This window comes from Labrus bergylta, chromosome 12 (assembly GCF_963930695.1).
Source record: "Labrus bergylta chromosome 12, fLabBer1.1, whole genome shotgun sequence".
Classification (NCBI taxonomy): domain Eukaryota; kingdom Metazoa; phylum Chordata; class Actinopteri; order Labriformes; family Labridae; genus Labrus; species Labrus bergylta.
This window is the reverse complement of record NC_089206.1, coordinates 20,089,615-20,106,896: the sequence shown is the minus strand read 5'-3', so window position 1 is coordinate 20,106,896 and position 17,282 is coordinate 20,089,615. Positions and strand designations below refer to the sequence as shown.

At 46.4% G+C, this 17,282-nt stretch overlaps 1 protein-coding gene across 2 annotated transcripts in view; it reads right to left on the bottom strand.

Annotated features, from left to right (window-relative positions):
* Positions 1-17,166, bottom strand: part of flna (filamin A, alpha (actin binding protein 280)) — a 46,615-nt gene extending 29,449 nt beyond the window's left edge. For both annotated transcript variants that reach the window (XM_020654431.3, XM_065961585.1), the window contains exons 1-2: positions 16,969-17,166; positions 8,723-9,199 (exon numbers count right to left, since the gene is read on the bottom strand). In XM_020654431.3, the coding sequence (XP_020510087.2) occupies positions 8,723-9,092 (370 nt within the window). In that variant the 5' untranslated portion in view covers positions 9,093-9,199; positions 16,969-17,166. The remainder of the gene's footprint in view (positions 1-8,722; positions 9,200-16,968) is intronic.
* Between the last annotated feature and the right edge of the window lie 116 nt (positions 17,167-17,282).

The window sequence follows — 17,282 nt, the reverse complement described above, 5'->3', positions numbered from 1 at the left end:
CCCGTCAGACCACAGAGCAGCGAGTCTGTCGGAGCCCATATACGGACACAGACTGCCGCAGACCCCCCCCCCCCCCTTATATGTGTGTGTGTGTGCCACCGTTTGGGGAAAGTGCGTGTCAGTGGTTGATGCTCTTTTTGCCCCAAAAACCCCCATGAGTCATCTGTTTGGCTCGTTGCTGCAGCTCCCCCCCCGACATCGCTATGACATCATCGCACCTCCTGACCTACAGCCTGACCTGATCACAGCATCTCATGTGGGGAACGAGGGAGGGGGAGGGGAGAGAGTGCAGAGAAGGACGAGAGCAGCAGGAAAAGTTCTGCACAATATTCAGGTCGAGCTGCAACATCTGGAGCTGATTACTGCAAACAGAGGAGAGAGCTACGTGCTGTCGCTTTAAGAATCCAGACTTTCTATCACTTATGATGTAATAACAGAACATGTACTATAATATAGTGTCCACTAGAGTCTGTCTCCTGCAGTGAGTCAGTCCCCATAGAGTTCTAAGTTAAAATGTCCAACTTTACAGCTGCAGTTCCTCCAGTGTCCACTAGAGTATGTCTCCTGCAGTGAGTCAGTCCACATAGAGCTCTATGTTAAAATAAACATGTTTACATCCTGGTATAAAATCAGTTTTGGTCTCTGGAGCTCATTTCTCTACTCAACTGTTTGGTCTGAATGTTTTAACTCACCTGTTTATATTAAATTAAGGCTTAAAGTTTATTAGATTTAGGGGGCGTGGCATGCTTGTAAGTCAGTTTACAAGAATCTTCTTTAGAATTACTTTAAATGCTGTCTTCTCAAAATCATCATCGTTCTCTTCAAAACATCCAGAACATCTGGATCTCATCTGTTATCGATTACAAACGATGGCACAGAGAGAGGGAAGGGCATTTCATACTGAACACGCTGACTTTAGGAGATTTTTCTGATTTTTGGAGGGTCAAAGTGTTCTAGATCCAACAGTATGACAGGTACACACACACACACACACACACACACACACACACACACACACACACACACAAGTCATTCCTGGAAAAAAGGGGAGTCATCAGAGTGATCAAACCCACTCAGACTGAACACTGAGAGGAAATGTCACACATTCCACACTGCTCTTATCACACACACTGACAGACAGAAGGAAACACACTCTCTCTCTCTCTCTGTGTCTCTCTCTCACACACAATTTAATCGAGATGTAAAACATATACAACATTCCTGAAGCTCTCCAAACATTTGCTCTACAGCAGTGACATGATTTCAGCTCATATCCTCAAACATCCTGAAACAAATCTCTGACCTGACGCTCTCTCTCTCCCTCCCTCTCCCTCCCTCCGTCCCCCTCCGTCCCCCTCCCTCCCTCTCCCTCCCCCCCGCCCCTCTGACTACATGCAACAAGCCACACTGGAGCTACTACACTTCCTCCTCTTCCTTTCTACTCCTTCCAGTCATCCTCCCTCCCTCCGCTCTCCTTCACTCCCTCCGCTGGAAAAAGTTCCTCCTGGTTTTTTAGCCTTAAAAGGGCAGAAGCAAACTGGATCCTGGCAGCCCTCCCATTCCCCGGGCTCTGGTTACAGACCGAGGGAGGAGGGAGGAGGAGGAGGGAGGAGGGAGGAGGGAGGAGGACAGGACAGGGGAAGGGAGGCAGAGGGGGGAGGAGGGCCAAGAAAGAAAAGAGAAGAGAAAAGTGCTGTGTGGGACATTTTTAAAGGCCGCACTGACAACAGGCTGAGATGAGTTCACTTCTATGTGAGGAGGGCAGACAGAGGAGGAACGAGGAGAACAATGAGGTTTAAAGAGACATGAGGAGGACGAGTAGAGGTCAGAGAGGCCCAGGAGGTGAGAGGAGGACACGGGCACCGCATGAAGTGATGAACGACGAGGTTTAATATAAAGCACACGGCTTTCAATCCACTGTTTGTTTCCTGGAAACATCAGAACAAATACCATCAGACATGAGAGATGACTGTCGGCCTGGCAGAAATGATTCAGGTCTGGAGAAGCAGAAGCTCTCCAGACGGGATCCTGGCTCAATCTGTTTGTAGTACGGTTGTCAAAAACGTTAAATACTACGTGTTTTAAAACCATAAAGTCTCAGTTTGAAAGCATCAAAAAGTGCTGAAACGTCTAAAAAACGACTTCTTAGTCAGAAGACAGGAGTGTAGGAGAGGAATGACTCCATGTGAAGCTGCAGGTAGACTCCTGCACATTGTCTGAAAAGCATCAATATGTTGGTAACGTGTCTGTGACCTCAGTTTGAAGGTCAAACCTGTGACAAAAAGACAGAAACTAAAACTGTCATCCAGTGCAGCTGTCTCCATGTCAGTGTCTGTACAGCTGCAGATGTGTGTGTGTCAGCCTCACAGTTTGTGTGTCTGCGTGTTCAGTGTGAACATGAGGCTGGGGGGGGGGCGGGCAGCTCTCCAGCTCTGATGTAATGTCATAGTCTGAATTCCTCTGGACTGAAGGGGAATGTGCAGTTCTCTAATCCTCAGGATCCTCCTGACCGAGCCCCCTTTCTCCGGCGCTGACAGGAAGTCATGCTAATGATATAATGATAATGAGCGTGCAGGAAGTGATCCATTCTGACCACGATGAGAGGCTGAAAACTCTCCGTTATCTCACCCTCCATTACAGCGGTCATCGTGCATACAGTCTCTCTCTCTGTTCTTTTAGCTGTTTTTAAACCAATTAAATGTGATGTACCACATTTCTGATAAAGATTAATGGATCCCAAAGGTTCCATATCGTCTCTATAATGACCTGACGCCTGACGCTGCAGCTGTAATGACTCCGAGATTCAGGGGAAAAGGAAACACTGTAACATCATCTCTGACCTTATAAAGCTCATGTGGAAAAGCAGTGAGCAAACTGTGGCTCATTAACACATCCTGCAGAGGTGTAGCAACGTTAGTGTGGAAATTAACCATCTCTGCTGAATATAGGCTTCAGATTTACTCTGTAAGCGCTGACGTTTGGCTTCCTCCTCCTCCTCCTCCTCCTCCTGCTGCTGCTGCTGCTGCTCCTCCTCCTCCTCCAGGCGGACCCTCTACCTGCACCTTAACAGACCAGCTCCCATTGGCTTCTTTGTCTATAAACAGATATCTGCAGAAAAGAGAAGCTAACAATCCAGCAGAGATCAAACACCTGCCTGACTGTCACAGAAGAGCCAATCAGGGCTTAGTTTCCCTGACGACCTGAAACGCTGACTTAGTAACAGGGGAGAGACGGGATCAGCTGTAGATGAGTCATCGGACTGTGGGAGGAAGACAGAGTACCCGGAGAGAACGGGGAGAACATGCAGACTCCTCACAGAGAGGCTCCTGAAGGACGGGGATTCAGCCCAATGAGAGAGGCATCAGCGCTAACCTCTGCACCACCGTGCAGCCTTCAATGTGATGATTTAAAAAAACATCAACATTTCTGATTCCTCCATGTTTGGCCTGCTTAGGGGGAGCCAGTACCTAGTGGTTAGTGCATGCACCCAATGGACAGAAGCTATCTGTCTCTCTCTCTGATAATAAATAAACCTATGAACAATGTTTGGACTCTGTTTGAGTTGAATCCATTATTGTAGCTGAAAGCAGACGGAGTCATCGAGAGGTAAATCTGTCCTCATGAGACGAGTCACTTGTTGCTCTCTTAATGAATCAGACTCATCGAGCCTCACACCGGGCATGCTGAAACTGCGTCACACTGCAGTACATTAATTTCTTTCTAGACTGAGCATTGCTCAATAATGAGTCTCTCTCTCTCTGGGTGTCACAGTACACCTGACTCAATGATTTATTATCTCTGAAGCTGTGAGACACTAATGACTTCATTTAGTTATTTCTCTTAAAAGAGAGTGAAGTCAGTCACAGCTCTGACCTCTCTGTGCAGCAGAACTGAGGACAGAGTCTCTGCAGACACCACCACACATGTACGGAGGCCCAGAAGGGACGATGGAGCAGCTTCACTTTAGGAGAAGTCTGGATTTTATTTTGAAGGAACCAGCCAGCTTCACTTTAGGAGAAGTCTGGATTTTATTTTGAAGGAGGAAGCCAGCTTCACTTTAGGAGAAGTCTGGATTTTATTTTGAAGGAGGAAGCTGCTGACTCTGTCTTTAAAGGCTGAGTGAGTTTAATTGGAGGAGGAGATCAACACATTCTAAACTTTTTAACCAGTCTCCTTAAAAAGAAGTGAGGTGGATGCAGGAGGAGGAGGAGGAGGAGGATACCTTCTGCAGGTTGATCTCCTCCTGTCATCAGTTACACTCAACACATTTCTTTATTATGTAAGACGGAGAGAGGAGGTGACAGGCGGTTGTTGCCACACAGGCGTCTGTCTCAACCTGCAGGTCTGTGCTCCCAGGCAGTCAGACATCAGCAGGTACACACAAAACCAGGGATTTAAACCTTGATGTGATCCTGGTACAAATCCAACCATAGATACAGGTTTGATACATAGTAACATAAAGAGAAGATTTAGGCACAAAATAACTGGATATTCTTAGTTTGACCAACTCCTGCACACTGCCACGAGTCTCTCTCTTTCTCTCGCTGCAGCCTTTAGAAATAAGACTGAACATCTTAAGTTTATTAAACCTTCTGGACGTATACCTCAGCTGCTCTGTGTGTTTTACATCCTGCATTAAAACAGGAGGATGATGGCAAGAGTTCACCATCGTTCTGTTCCCACAAACTCCTCACAGGCTCCGTCAGGTTCACATGAAGACATTAAGTGTTTTTTAAATCCAGACTGAAGATGCTGCTGACGACAGAGAGATCATTATTCCATGTTCATTGTACCAAGAACAAACCGCTGAACTGTATGTGTGTGTGTGTGTGTGTGTGTGTGTGTGTGTGTGTGGAGGACGCCAGGTGAAATGATTGAGCCTGTTCAGACTTGGGTGAGATGAGCACAGTGGAAAACGCTCATCAGCTGATTCTGTCCTCACAGATCTTAAAACATGAATGTTAGATTAAATGTGCAGAGGAAAGTAGTGTGAGAGACATCCGGGTCAGGTGACCATCACCACGGCAGAGAGAGAGAGCAAGGGGTGACCTGTCAGGTTCATACATCGTGCAGTTGTTGGCGTAATCCCCAACGTGGTTTCCTGCTGCACTGAACGAGATGTTTACAAGAACTTGGCGAGACTTGGCCAGAACCTGAGGTCAGATTCTGCCGACGAATCAGAGCATGGAGCAATGCTATAGGACACGCGCACCCCCAGCAGCTCTTTTTAAGGACACGCCCACCACGAAGCTCTCTCAAATTTCCCTGCAACTGCAAACAGAGCTGGCCAATCAGAGGAGAGTGGGCACGTGGGGAGGCGGGTCTTAAAGAGACAGCAGCTGAAATGAAGCGTTTCAGGCTGAGATGAGGGATTCTACTGACTCCAGAGTCAGAAACATGAGGAGGTTTATAAACCACTCAATAGATGTACCAGACTGACATCATTAAAGGAGAGAGGGAGAATAATAGATCTCCTTTGTCTTTATATGCATGTATATGCAAATGAACAACTCGTCTGTGTGTCATTTTGAAGATTCATATCAGAACGTATCTGAGGTGTCACAAAAACAATCTGTGTGTTCATGGAGCTCTGTGGGGTCAGCGAGTCCCACACACAACGCTCATAAAACCACATTTCTGTTTTTTAATTGGACAAATAAAAAGGAAACAAATCAGTGGATCAGCGAGATGTAGAGGTTAACCAACAGGACCTTTCCAGTCTGGCTGTTTGTCCCTGTTTCAGGTCTTAATGCCGAGCTGAGCCATAAAAACATCACATCCAACTCTCCACTAACAGCTCGTTATTATCATTTCTGTTTTACACCTTTAAATATGAATAACTTTAGAACACTTTACCCCCCCCCCCCCCCCCCCCCCCCTCCAAACAAACTTCATGTTGGACACTGATCTGGTTTTCAGATCCTGAGGTGTAAAACACGCTGTGCAGCTTTTACTGGAGCATTGTGGGGGACTATTTGTTGGCCGCGTGCACAAACTTCCAGGAAGTCATTGTGGTTGGCTCATGGCTGCCAGCAAAACCACAACTTTTTATTCCTAATTGTCTTTCTGTGTGGACTAAACAAAGCAGATACAACGTGATGATTGGAGAGAGGTGCTGGAGGACGAGTTTGACACTGTGTTCCTCCTGATTCAGGACGCTATGCTAAGCTAAGCTAAGGTTAGCATAGCATAATCATTTAGTAGACATCTCGGCTTTAAGTTATTCATGAAGCTGAAACTTGAAATGTGTTTTAAACCGTTTGTTTCAGAGATATTTTCTTGTGAATGGATGACTGCGTTTCTGGCAGCTTCCTGGGTGGAGTAAATAAGCAACTGTGATCGTTTGTGCAATGATGAAAGATAAGAGGCCAGAGAAAGGTCAGAGGTTCAACGTTTAAACAATTCGAGAAGTTAAAAACATTTTCTTAAAGGACAGAAAATATTGTGAAAGCAGAGTTTTAAAAGGAGGAGGAGGTGAGGAGGAAGAGGAAGAGGAGGAGAGGAGGAAAGGAGAGAAGGAAGAGGAGGAGGAGGAGGAGGAGGAGAGAGGAGGAAGAGGAGGAGAGGAGAGAGGAGGAGGAGGCGGAGGAGGTGAGGAGAGAGGAGGTGAGGAGAGAGGAGGAGGAAGAGGAGGAGGAGGAAGGAGGAAGGAGGAGGTGAGGAGAGAGGAGGTGAGGAGGTGAGGAGAGAGGAGGTGAGGAGTTGAGGAGAGAGGAGGAGGAAGAGGAGGAGGAGGAGGTGAGGAGAGAGGAGGAAGCGGAGGAGGAGGAGCTGAGGCTGTAGTTTGGTAACTTGTGGTGAGGGTTTCTGTTGGGTGTGTCCGCTCTCTGCACAGAAAGGAGGAAGTAAGAGGAGAGCATTCGCATCTGATGATTACACGAGTCAAGAGGAGCATTTAGAGTGAGTCAGACAGACAGACAGACAGACAGACACACAGACACACAGACACACAGACACACAGACACACAGACACACAGACACACAGACACACAGACACACAGACACACAGAGCTGGTATCAAAGTCTGGAAGATGCTGAGAAAAGGATTCTTTTCTAGTAGGGAGTGAGAGCTCTGTCTCTGGAACATCTTACAGGAGATTGTTTCATAAACGATTAAAGTCGATATAAATAAGGACAATCTGAAATGTTGGATTGATGTTTGAAGAAGGTTTTGGAAACTGTTCAGAGAGCAGCATCAGCTCACCTGTCGTCTGCAGCAGGAATCAGGAAGGAGTGTGTGGAGACCATGAATTGATCCATCCAGACACACACACACCCATCTCTGACTCACACAGACTCATAAACCACTTCCTGTCCACCATTAGACCTCAGACTCTGCTGATAACGGTCTTTGTTCCAGAGGGACGAGAGTCTCCCTTTAAGATACGATATCAGAATTTCAAACGTCGATATGATTCAAACGATATCTGCACCTGTTTGATTCAGCAGCAGACAAAGTGTGCACACCTGCACTCTGTCTACACGTTGGCACTGTTTTCATCCCAGGTGTTTTCAAACTATGAATTCTCTGTTATTTCAATAATCAATCGATGTTATCGATACGATTCCATCACGATTATTTTGCAATTTCTGATTTTTCAGTTTTCATATTTGTTTTTAAAGTCGGGTCATCGACCCACATCCTCAACCTGCTGCTGCACGTGGTCATGTCTGTGGCTCTGCAGCGCATCATTAAAAAATAAGAAATTAAAGAATCTGAGGGGACGACTTCTATTCTTTGTCAAAGTGTCAGAACGGGTGTTGATAATATTAGATCTAAACTTCAATCTGATCAAAGTTTAAAATTCTGCTCTCGTATCGACACTAATGAACACAGCTCTCTCTCTTTAGCTCTGAGCAGCTTGGAGTTTAGGACTACAAATCTGTGAATCATTTTAAAACGCATCGTCTGAAGAAGCTCTGAACATCGTGACAACCTAACTGTGATGAAGGTGAGGCTGCTCATGGTTTGGTCCTTGTTGTGTGATCTGGACTCTGGAGAGTAAAGTTAAACTGCAAAGAGCAGCTTGAGTCACTCAGTGTGTGAAGTGTGTGTGAGAACACACAGCTGAGCCCAGACTCTGACTCTGATCAGAACTTCTACTGACTCGTGTTGTGAGTCTGCAGGCAGAGCCCATTAAACCCAGTTTTATGTCACTGAGTTTGAGCCAATGCTGCTGAGCCCCCACCCCACCCCACCCCTCTGCACGACATGAGCACAGACAATAGCCCTGTGTCTCCCTCTGTGTGTGTGTGTCTGTGTGTGTGCGTGTGTGTGTGTGTGTGCAGGATCAGCCCTCTTGTCCCACTAGGCCTGAATCACATCCCGGCCCACAGAGTTTGGCTCGGACCGGCACGGCCAGGCCCTGCTCAGGCATGAGGGGAGCACAGAGAGCCGGGGGCCTCTCTGCAGTCAGACCCCCTCCTCCCAAAACAACACGCCTCTAAAGTGGAGACAAAAGCCGTGCAGCAGGAGAGCAGGAGACGCCTTCTCCCTGAAAACACTCTGCTGAGCTCTGATCCACATTTCAGCTCTCTCCTCCTCTGCAGACTCATGCACTCTGTTACTTTCTGACACTGTGATTCTTCCTCCACAAAGAAAAGTACACACACTTTGCACACCCCGAGCACAGAGCAGGCAGCAGAGCTCACCTGGATGAAGCTGAAGAAGTTTGCACTCATTCATTAAACTTTCTGCTCTGCACTCTGTGTTTGGACTCACCTATGGACACCAGCTTGATGTTCTCCTTGTCCAGGAACTCCAGCGCCACCGACACGTTCTCCAGCTGCATCTGGCGGAAGGTGGGCCTCTGGTTGTACTTTCTGAACATCTTCTTCTGGGACAGGACCTCCAGGAGCCCGATGAGCCGCAGCCCGTCGCTCAGGTCCGTCTGCAGGTTGCCGATCCTCTTGTTGACGCATTTCAGATGCTCGTTACACCAGCGAGTGAACGTGTTCTGCTGGATCTTCTTCCATGGCGCGTCCTCGGCCAGGTCCTTCTCCGTGGCGGGCATTTCTGCGTCCTTGTCCGCTGAGAGAGCGTTTGGAGCGGGCGCGGCGCTCTGGTGGAGCCGGGGGTGTGATCCGCTCATTTTTATGGGCTCGGCTGTCTCTCGGTTCGCTGGCTGCTTTTCTGGGTGGAGTCTGCTCCGCGCTGTGGGCCGCTCCCTCTTTCTCTATCTGAGGCTGTGTTCTCCGTCTGTGTGAGGGAGGCAGAGCAGAGCAAAGAATGAGAGAACATGCGAGAGAGAGACTTATAGCCCGGAGACACAGATTGTGCAGAGAGGAGGAGGTCGGAGCAGAAAAAGGGAGTCACTCCGGATCAAACTGATGATATGTGTTCATGTGAGACGAAGAACACAATGAGTCACACTGACTCAGAGTAAAGATGGCAGACATTAAATACACACTGACTGAAGCTGTGGGGGGGGGGGGACTTTAATCCTCCTCACATTTTATAAACAGATGATCAAACTTAACATCCATTTAAATAAAATGCATGTTGGATAACTTTTAGATTCTCCTCAGCAGTTAAACCGTGTTTCACATCGCAGTTAGCTGCACAGAAAAGTTTTTATCTGTGTTACTTTCTTTAAATGTGCATGGTCTCAGGGTCTTGGGGTCTGCGGGTCTCAGGGGGCATGAGGTCTGATCTGTCCTGTGGGATGTGACCCGTCATGAAGTCACTCTGTTGTGTTTGTTTGTGTGTGATGTCTCTGTGTTTGTGATCTTTGAAGGACAGATTGTTTTATTTCCACATGAATCCAAACCTGGAAGAGAAGTTTAAAGATGAGAGAAATCACTGATGTCAGGTCTTCCTCTGCATGTCAGACATATTGAGATTGTTTTAGAAGGATGATTGATATTGGTTGAAAACATTAACATCAGGGATGATCTAAGTTTATTTCTACTTTTTAAAAGTGAGAAAAAGTGACTGATGCTGAGAAATATTCCACACATGTCATGAGATTGTTACAGCTGCTTTCAGTGTCTGCAGCGATGTTTCTTTAGTTTGATCAGGTTTGAGGAGTGATGTCACAGCTGGCCTGATGTTCAGTTCATCTCTCTGCAAACAGCACTGCCACATTCTCCTGATGTGTTTCATATCTAAAGCTGTGGTGAAGATGCCAGCATTGAGTAGACTGAACTGTGTGCCTCTCTGCTGTTGACGCATTCAGGGGAAATCCAAATTATTGAAATGGTTCCCCGCATTGAGGTTGGTATGGTTGCCATGGTTACACATAAGCAACAACAGAAGCTGAACTGTCACAAACAAAAAGATGTGTGTGTGACAGATCGAGATCTTATGCATCATGGGGTTTGAAATGTGAGATGCTTAAACTGGACGGTGGATTGAAGAGTTGAGTTGCATCATGGGAAGAGTAGGATTTTAAAGCTTTACCCGGTAACAGTTCTGCTGCTTCAGTCCTCATCATATTCAGATCTTGTATTCATACGTTATGAGAGTACAGAATAATCTGCTGCACATGTTACATGTTGTGTCATGTATGATCAAGTGTGTAACGGATTCTTCTTCTACATGATAAATCTGCATGTGTGTGTTTGTGTGTTTTCTTCTTCTCTCTGTGAGAAACAGACCAGAGGAGACGTGACTCTGCAGCTTTTTGACTAAATAAGGAGCTCAGTGCCAGGAGCCACAGTGTGTGTGTGTGTGTGTGTGTGTGTGTGTGTGTGTGTGTGTGTGTGTGTGTGTGTGTGTGTGTGTGTGTGTCTGGTCAGGGGAGAATCTGAGGAATGCCCCTCACCCCCATAAAAACCCCAGAGCCTCTGGCCTTAATAACCCCCAAATAAAAGTGCTCCATTAATGTGAACACACACACACACACACACACACACACACACACACACACACACACACACACACACACACACACACACACACACACACTCCATGTAGGTGTGTAATTTAGTTTTCATGACATATAAAGTATAAAGTAAAGACTTATGTTAGAGTCAGAGAGAGAGAGAGAGAGAGAGAGAGAGAGAGAGAGAGAGAGAGAGGGAGGGAGAGAAAGAGAGAGAGAGAGAGAGAGAGCAGGAACAATAAGTGTTTCCTGGAAGTGAACAAATAGATGAGTGACGTGTTCTCTTCTCCTTTCTGAAGAATATGTGTCCAGTGAACCGGGGAAGCAGTCGGGGTGGGACCTTTGGGTGGGACACAGGAAGCTGAGGACACGTTCAGATGAGTCAGAAATAAAGCTCTGTGCTCCTCTGGCTCCACCTAGTGTTCACTCCTGCCCTCCTGTTTCTCCTCTTTTCAAATGTACCAAAACCTTCTTTGTCTCTAATCTAAGTCCCCGTCCAAACCACACCTTCAATCACCTGACAAGCCCACTTATACCGAGCCATCCCACTCCGCCCTGTTTGTCTCAGTCATTCTACCCCCCTCCTCTCATCCCTTCATCCTGTTTGTCTAATGTCGGCACAGTCCGGGTCTTGATCAGCTCTGAGACAGACTCCCCGTCCTGAGTCTCCCTCCCTTCAGTCCGTCCTCCTCTGATCTCAGCATAGATTCATCTGTCTCATCCTTCAGATGATCTATCATTAAATATCCTAAACGCAGATTGTTGTGTCATAATGTGTTTGTGTGTTCATGACGTGAGGTTGGAGATCCAGGACTCTGTTGTATTGGTTGCTATGGTTACTGTTATGCATTACTGTTTATGTGTTTCCCCTTGTGTTACGCATTTACTCATACTCATAACGGTCTTTAAATTCCTCCGTTAGTCCAACAACAGTCTGAAACACAAAGACTCTCACCAAAAGCAGCAAATCACAGAAAACACCAAATATTTTACATTCCTGCATGAAAATATCTGAGATAATAATAAATCACTGTTTTTCTTCTAGATTGATTTCTGGGCTTTTCATGCCTCCTGAACTCGGGCCGCCCACCTTGAGGACCACAGCCTGCCTGCACATGAGGCACACAAACCAACAACCAGGCCACCGGCGCTCCCTTCACATGGATTATTAAAGGTCACATATCCTCCTCCTCTTCTTCAGTTTAAATAAGTCTCAGAGCTCCTCAAAACATGTGTGTGAATTTTCTTGTTCTAAATCCACTCTGATCCTGTATTTGATCATGCCTATAAACTCCTCTATTTCAGCCCTGCTCAGAACAGGCTGTTTCTGTGTCTGTACCTTTAAATATGTAAATGAGCGGTGCTGACCACACCCCCTCTCTGGAAGGGCTTGGGTGTACTCGGTCTTTCTCGTTCCATGTCCTATTGTTTACGGTGAGAAGGCAGACTCAGAGGGCAGAACAAACACCTAGCTGTGGGAGTGTCACCCACCTGGGGGAGGGGCTACTGCCCTTTGTGATGTCATGAAGGGAAAATCTCCAAACGGCCTGTTTGAGCACACATTTTCTGAAAAGTGGAGCAGGCAGAAGACGGAGAGGATGGACTTTTCTCATCATTGGGGAGTTTGTAGACAGACTAGAGACATATATTAGAGTTAGAGGAACAGAGAGAAGATGTAATAGAGATTACATCATGTGACTTTTAAAATGAGGGTGCAATGCAACCTTTTGCACCCTCGTAGAACCGGGCCTGTGGGGGCTCATTCCTTCACCATCATGGGAACTAAACTGCACATAGTACAGAATATTGCAGCTCAATCATTCGTGTGTCTAGTGTAGTGAGGAGGTTTAGAGGTATCCCCTCTGGAGACTGAACAATAAGTACCATCTGCTCATCTCGATATAATATATATATATATATATATATTATAATATATCACTTTGTCTGAGTTTGAAATGTTCCGTTTTAAAAGTCTTTCCGTTGAGCAGAAAGGTCTCCTCTGGGGACGGGTCGAGGGGTCAGTTATGTAAGAAGTAGCATGAACATGAGAACAGTAATCTTAAAAAAACACATCATCATGTCCGCTCTGAAAGATGAGCCCAGTGTTGTCGAGGTTTAAGGACTCTGATCCAAACAGCTGGAGGACTCAGTAATAAAGTTTAATCCACATCAGGATCTTCATCCAAAACCAACAGAGAGAGAGAGAGAGGGAGAGGGGGGGGGGGGGGGGGGGAGAGAGAGAGAGAGAGAGAGAGAGAGAGAGAAACACAGACAGAAAGAGAGAGCTTCACTTCCTGGATCTACAGAGTCTCATGTTTCTGTATCAGTGAGGTACAGTTGATCGTTCTTATCTGAGGTTCAGATTTTTAGTTTATCTAGTAAACGAGTCAGGCGTAGTTTTCTCATCTTGAACCTGAATAAAAACAGAACCTGGACAATCAGATCAGACTCTTGTGATAATAAAATATTTATTAAAATAAAAGAAACATCTGAAGTACACGTGAGATGTGCTCAGAGACATAACTGTTGTCATACGATGATGATGGAATGACCCCGCTGACCCCTGGAAGGTCAGCACGTTTAAATTCTTTCAAATTAAAGTTCACACTTCTCTTTGAGCGGCTGAGACTTCCTGACGCAGGATTTTAATCCTTAACTTGTATTTTGTTTCATTTTTCAACCCTGTGGGTTTGATGGTCGCTGTAACATGTTGTAATCTGCTGGTTCTCCTTCAGGTGTACTCTGTTATTATTCCTCTAGACAAAGTCCCTGAGGGGGCGGGGCCATCAGTCTCTCCACACATGAGGCGGGGCTAATGGTCAGAGAGGGAGGGGCTCACGTAAATGAAACATTTAAAAAATGAATAAACACGCTGAAAATGTCTGCTTCCTCAGTTTCGGCCAGCAGAGGGCGCTACAGGAGACACAGGGGGGGGGGGGGGGGCTACACAGGGAGCATGCCAGAGCTATTTGGGTTTCGGTGCCCTGCTCAAGGGCACCTCTGCGATGCTTGGGAAGAGGCCTGGCACCTCCAGCTACCAGACCATCTTCCATATTATGGTCCGCACCAGAAATTGAACCGGCGACCCTCCAGTCTCCAAGTCTCAACAAACTGAGCTACAGCCGCAACCACCCCCCCCACCCCCCCAGCGCTGACACATGCTCAGCAGGTGATCACAGAGAGACACCTGCTGGTTGTCTCCTGTAACTGCACTGACTGTGGGGTCACTTCTCATCTTAGATATGAACCCTCTGAGTCCGTCCTTTAAATCGATTTGTACGACTGCTTGCTGCCGACGTTCTGATGTCCTATGACCCAAAATAATTCATGTATTTCTTATATTCTCCTTCCATTAAAGGTCAGTGTTTTGTTTTTTTGTTTTTCTTTGTTTAACCCCAAACATGTTATTCTTCATTAGAGGACCGAGCTGTGTGTGGTAATCAGATAAACGGTTTAATATAAAGAGTGAAAAGTAGACGAGCTGTATGTTGGATCAGATGACGTTTTAAACATTTGATTAACAGAATCTTCTCCCAGTGAAACCAGTATGAACCCAGAACCAGCCTGAGGCGGCTCCTCATCACCACTCCCACAGCTCCGAGCGAGCAGAGGAAGTGTGAAGAGCGCTGCACGCTGCACTGTTAACCACATACACGCCAAACACACACACTCAGACTCAGACACACACACACACACACAAACAAGAAGGTGTGGTGAGAGAAACACACAGATTACAGCAAAGTTCTGGTTTCACCCTCTACTTCCTGCAGACAGTGTGTGTGTGTGTGTGTGTGTGTGTGTGTGTGTGTGTGGTGGCACTTGTTGGGTAAACTAGGCTCAGTCGAGTCAAACGAGGACACGCTTGGTCTGCATCTTCTCGTCTCCTTACACTTCAGATGTTCTAATAACTCTGCAGCAGAGTCAGTACACACACACACACACACACACACACACACACACACACACACACACACACACACACACACACACACACACACACACACACACACACACACACACACACACACACACACACACACACACACACACACACACACACACACACACACACACACACACACACACCTGTGAGATGAAGTGTGTGCAGGAATGTAATGACCTCAGAATCAAATCAGCTGCCAGAAAAGGTTTGAGTCGTCTTGATCTGAGAGGTGAACCACTTTTTCTTTTTTCTGTATCAACTCGTCAGTGAAAAAGTTTCAGACAACCAGCGACCACCTGAGACAGACGTGAAGGTGACACACCTGTTAGTGTACATGACACCATGCGCACGCGCGTGCGCGCGCACACACACACACACACACACACACACACACACACACACACACACACACACACACACACACACACACACACACACACACACACACACACACACACACACACACACACACACACACACACACACACAGAATCATCCAGAGAGACAGCAGACCCTGAACACATCACGTCACTCTTACACCTTAAATCTGATTATTTATACATCATGAAGTCTTTCTTTGACAATGAATACATTAAAAACAAGATGTCGAACTCTGCCCTTAGAAGAAACGAAACATACAATCAGGGGTCACTTTTCTTAAACATCAGGGGTCCTTTTCCCCGTTTTCACATAGAAGAAAAACATGTAGAGATCTGCTGGTCAAATGTTGAACTAATGTCTTTAACTATTCTTTATCACATGTATTTTATTTTCTGTTATTCATCTTTCTCTTTGTCCTTCAGAGAGGAGAGATGATGTGTGTACTCGACATGAATGCTGAAACACAACAAGATGTGGATCTCTTCTGGACATGTGAGCACTAAACAGAAGAAAAGCCGTTTGAATGTAACGAGCTCTTCTATTGGCTCCTCTGTTCTTTTCTTCTCGCTCTCTGCTGCTGTAACTCTGGAGATGTCTCCACTTAAATAAAGGTTTATCTCATCTCCTCCTGTGTCTCTGATTTCTTTATGAAATCACTTGTCTGATTCCACTGTTGAATATGTTATTCATTCTGATCCTTTAATCACTGAGCTCTAATGATCTTTACTTATTAACTTCTAATCCTTTTCTTATCGATGAACTGATCTTTATTTCTCTTTGAGTTCATGACTCTCTGCAGCTGCTTACAGACAACATTGTGTGGCTGGATATCAAACATGTTAAATTTGATTTGATGATAAATGGAGTTCGATTGATGGATTGATTTGTATTTAAGGTTCTTGCAGCCTCAGGAGGATGTTTGCCTTACAGCTGAAAACATATATTTGATGTTCTTCACCTCTTCAGTCCTGATTCTTTCAGAAACATTCACAAAAATTCATGATTTTTCCTAATCTAACATTACGGTTAAACTGATCCCTCTTAATATTAATATCTCACTGCTGGAGGGTCCAGGTAGTCAGGGTCCTGCTGCTACAGAGACACCTTTCTCTCTCTCTCTCTCTCTCTCTCTCTCTGCCTTCAAATGTCTGACAGAGAAACAGCTCGTCTCCATCACTGAGAATGATCTACAGCCCTCCCGGACATTTTGGAGAGTTTTCTCCGTGATGATAATCCAGATCCTTAGAATCAGACAGAGACGTGACGTCAGAGCAGGTAAACACACCTGTAGTGACACACTCAGAACATGAACACACTGTGCGGTGTGAGACCTGCTGCAGGCGGCGGAGGGCGCACTCGGCCGCCGCTCTGCCCCCCCCCACAGAGCTCCGTGTCCGTGTTTTACCTTATTTGGTGAGGAGACCCTAATTGTTGCACGAGTTGATGCTGTGCAGCTCAGTGCACGCGGGGCGGAGGAGCGTGCTCGCGCGCGCAGACACATAAACAAAGTTGTCAGAAAGAAGTGATGAGCAGCAGCCATCACAGGACAGGTATACACCACCTGACTGACACACACACACACACACGAATAGAATGTGGACTCTTAACCTACATCAGAAACGTTAGAGATATTAGAAAGTGCGCGGTCCTTCGGTACCGTCTCTCCGGACTCTCTCCGGTCCATACAGACCCCCAGAGCTCCACACATGATGAGACAGACAGAACACTTCACGACACACTCTCACACATCTCATCCAGCGGCTGAACGAACAGAAATATTTAGAAAATGAAAGAAACTTTCTCCTCAGAGGGACTTACATGTGCTCTGAATCCTCCGGTGTCTCTGCGCTCCGCAGCCTGCTCCTTCTCTCTTTCTGCTCTCACAGGGTGTGTGTGTGTCAGTGTGTGGGTGTGTGTGTGCTGCGCAGCGGTCCCGGTTCCTCCCTCCCCACGAGCAGTCCCGGTGGGGGGAAATGGGTGTACTGGTCTCACTGGTGTCGTAAAGAGAGAGAGGTATCCCTCCGCTGCTCCTCTCTCACTCAGAGCCTTAATTGGTCAACTGAAGACACATGAAGAGGAGCAGGGTCTCTCTCTCTCTCTCTCTCTCTCTCTCTCTGTCTCGCTTAAGAATG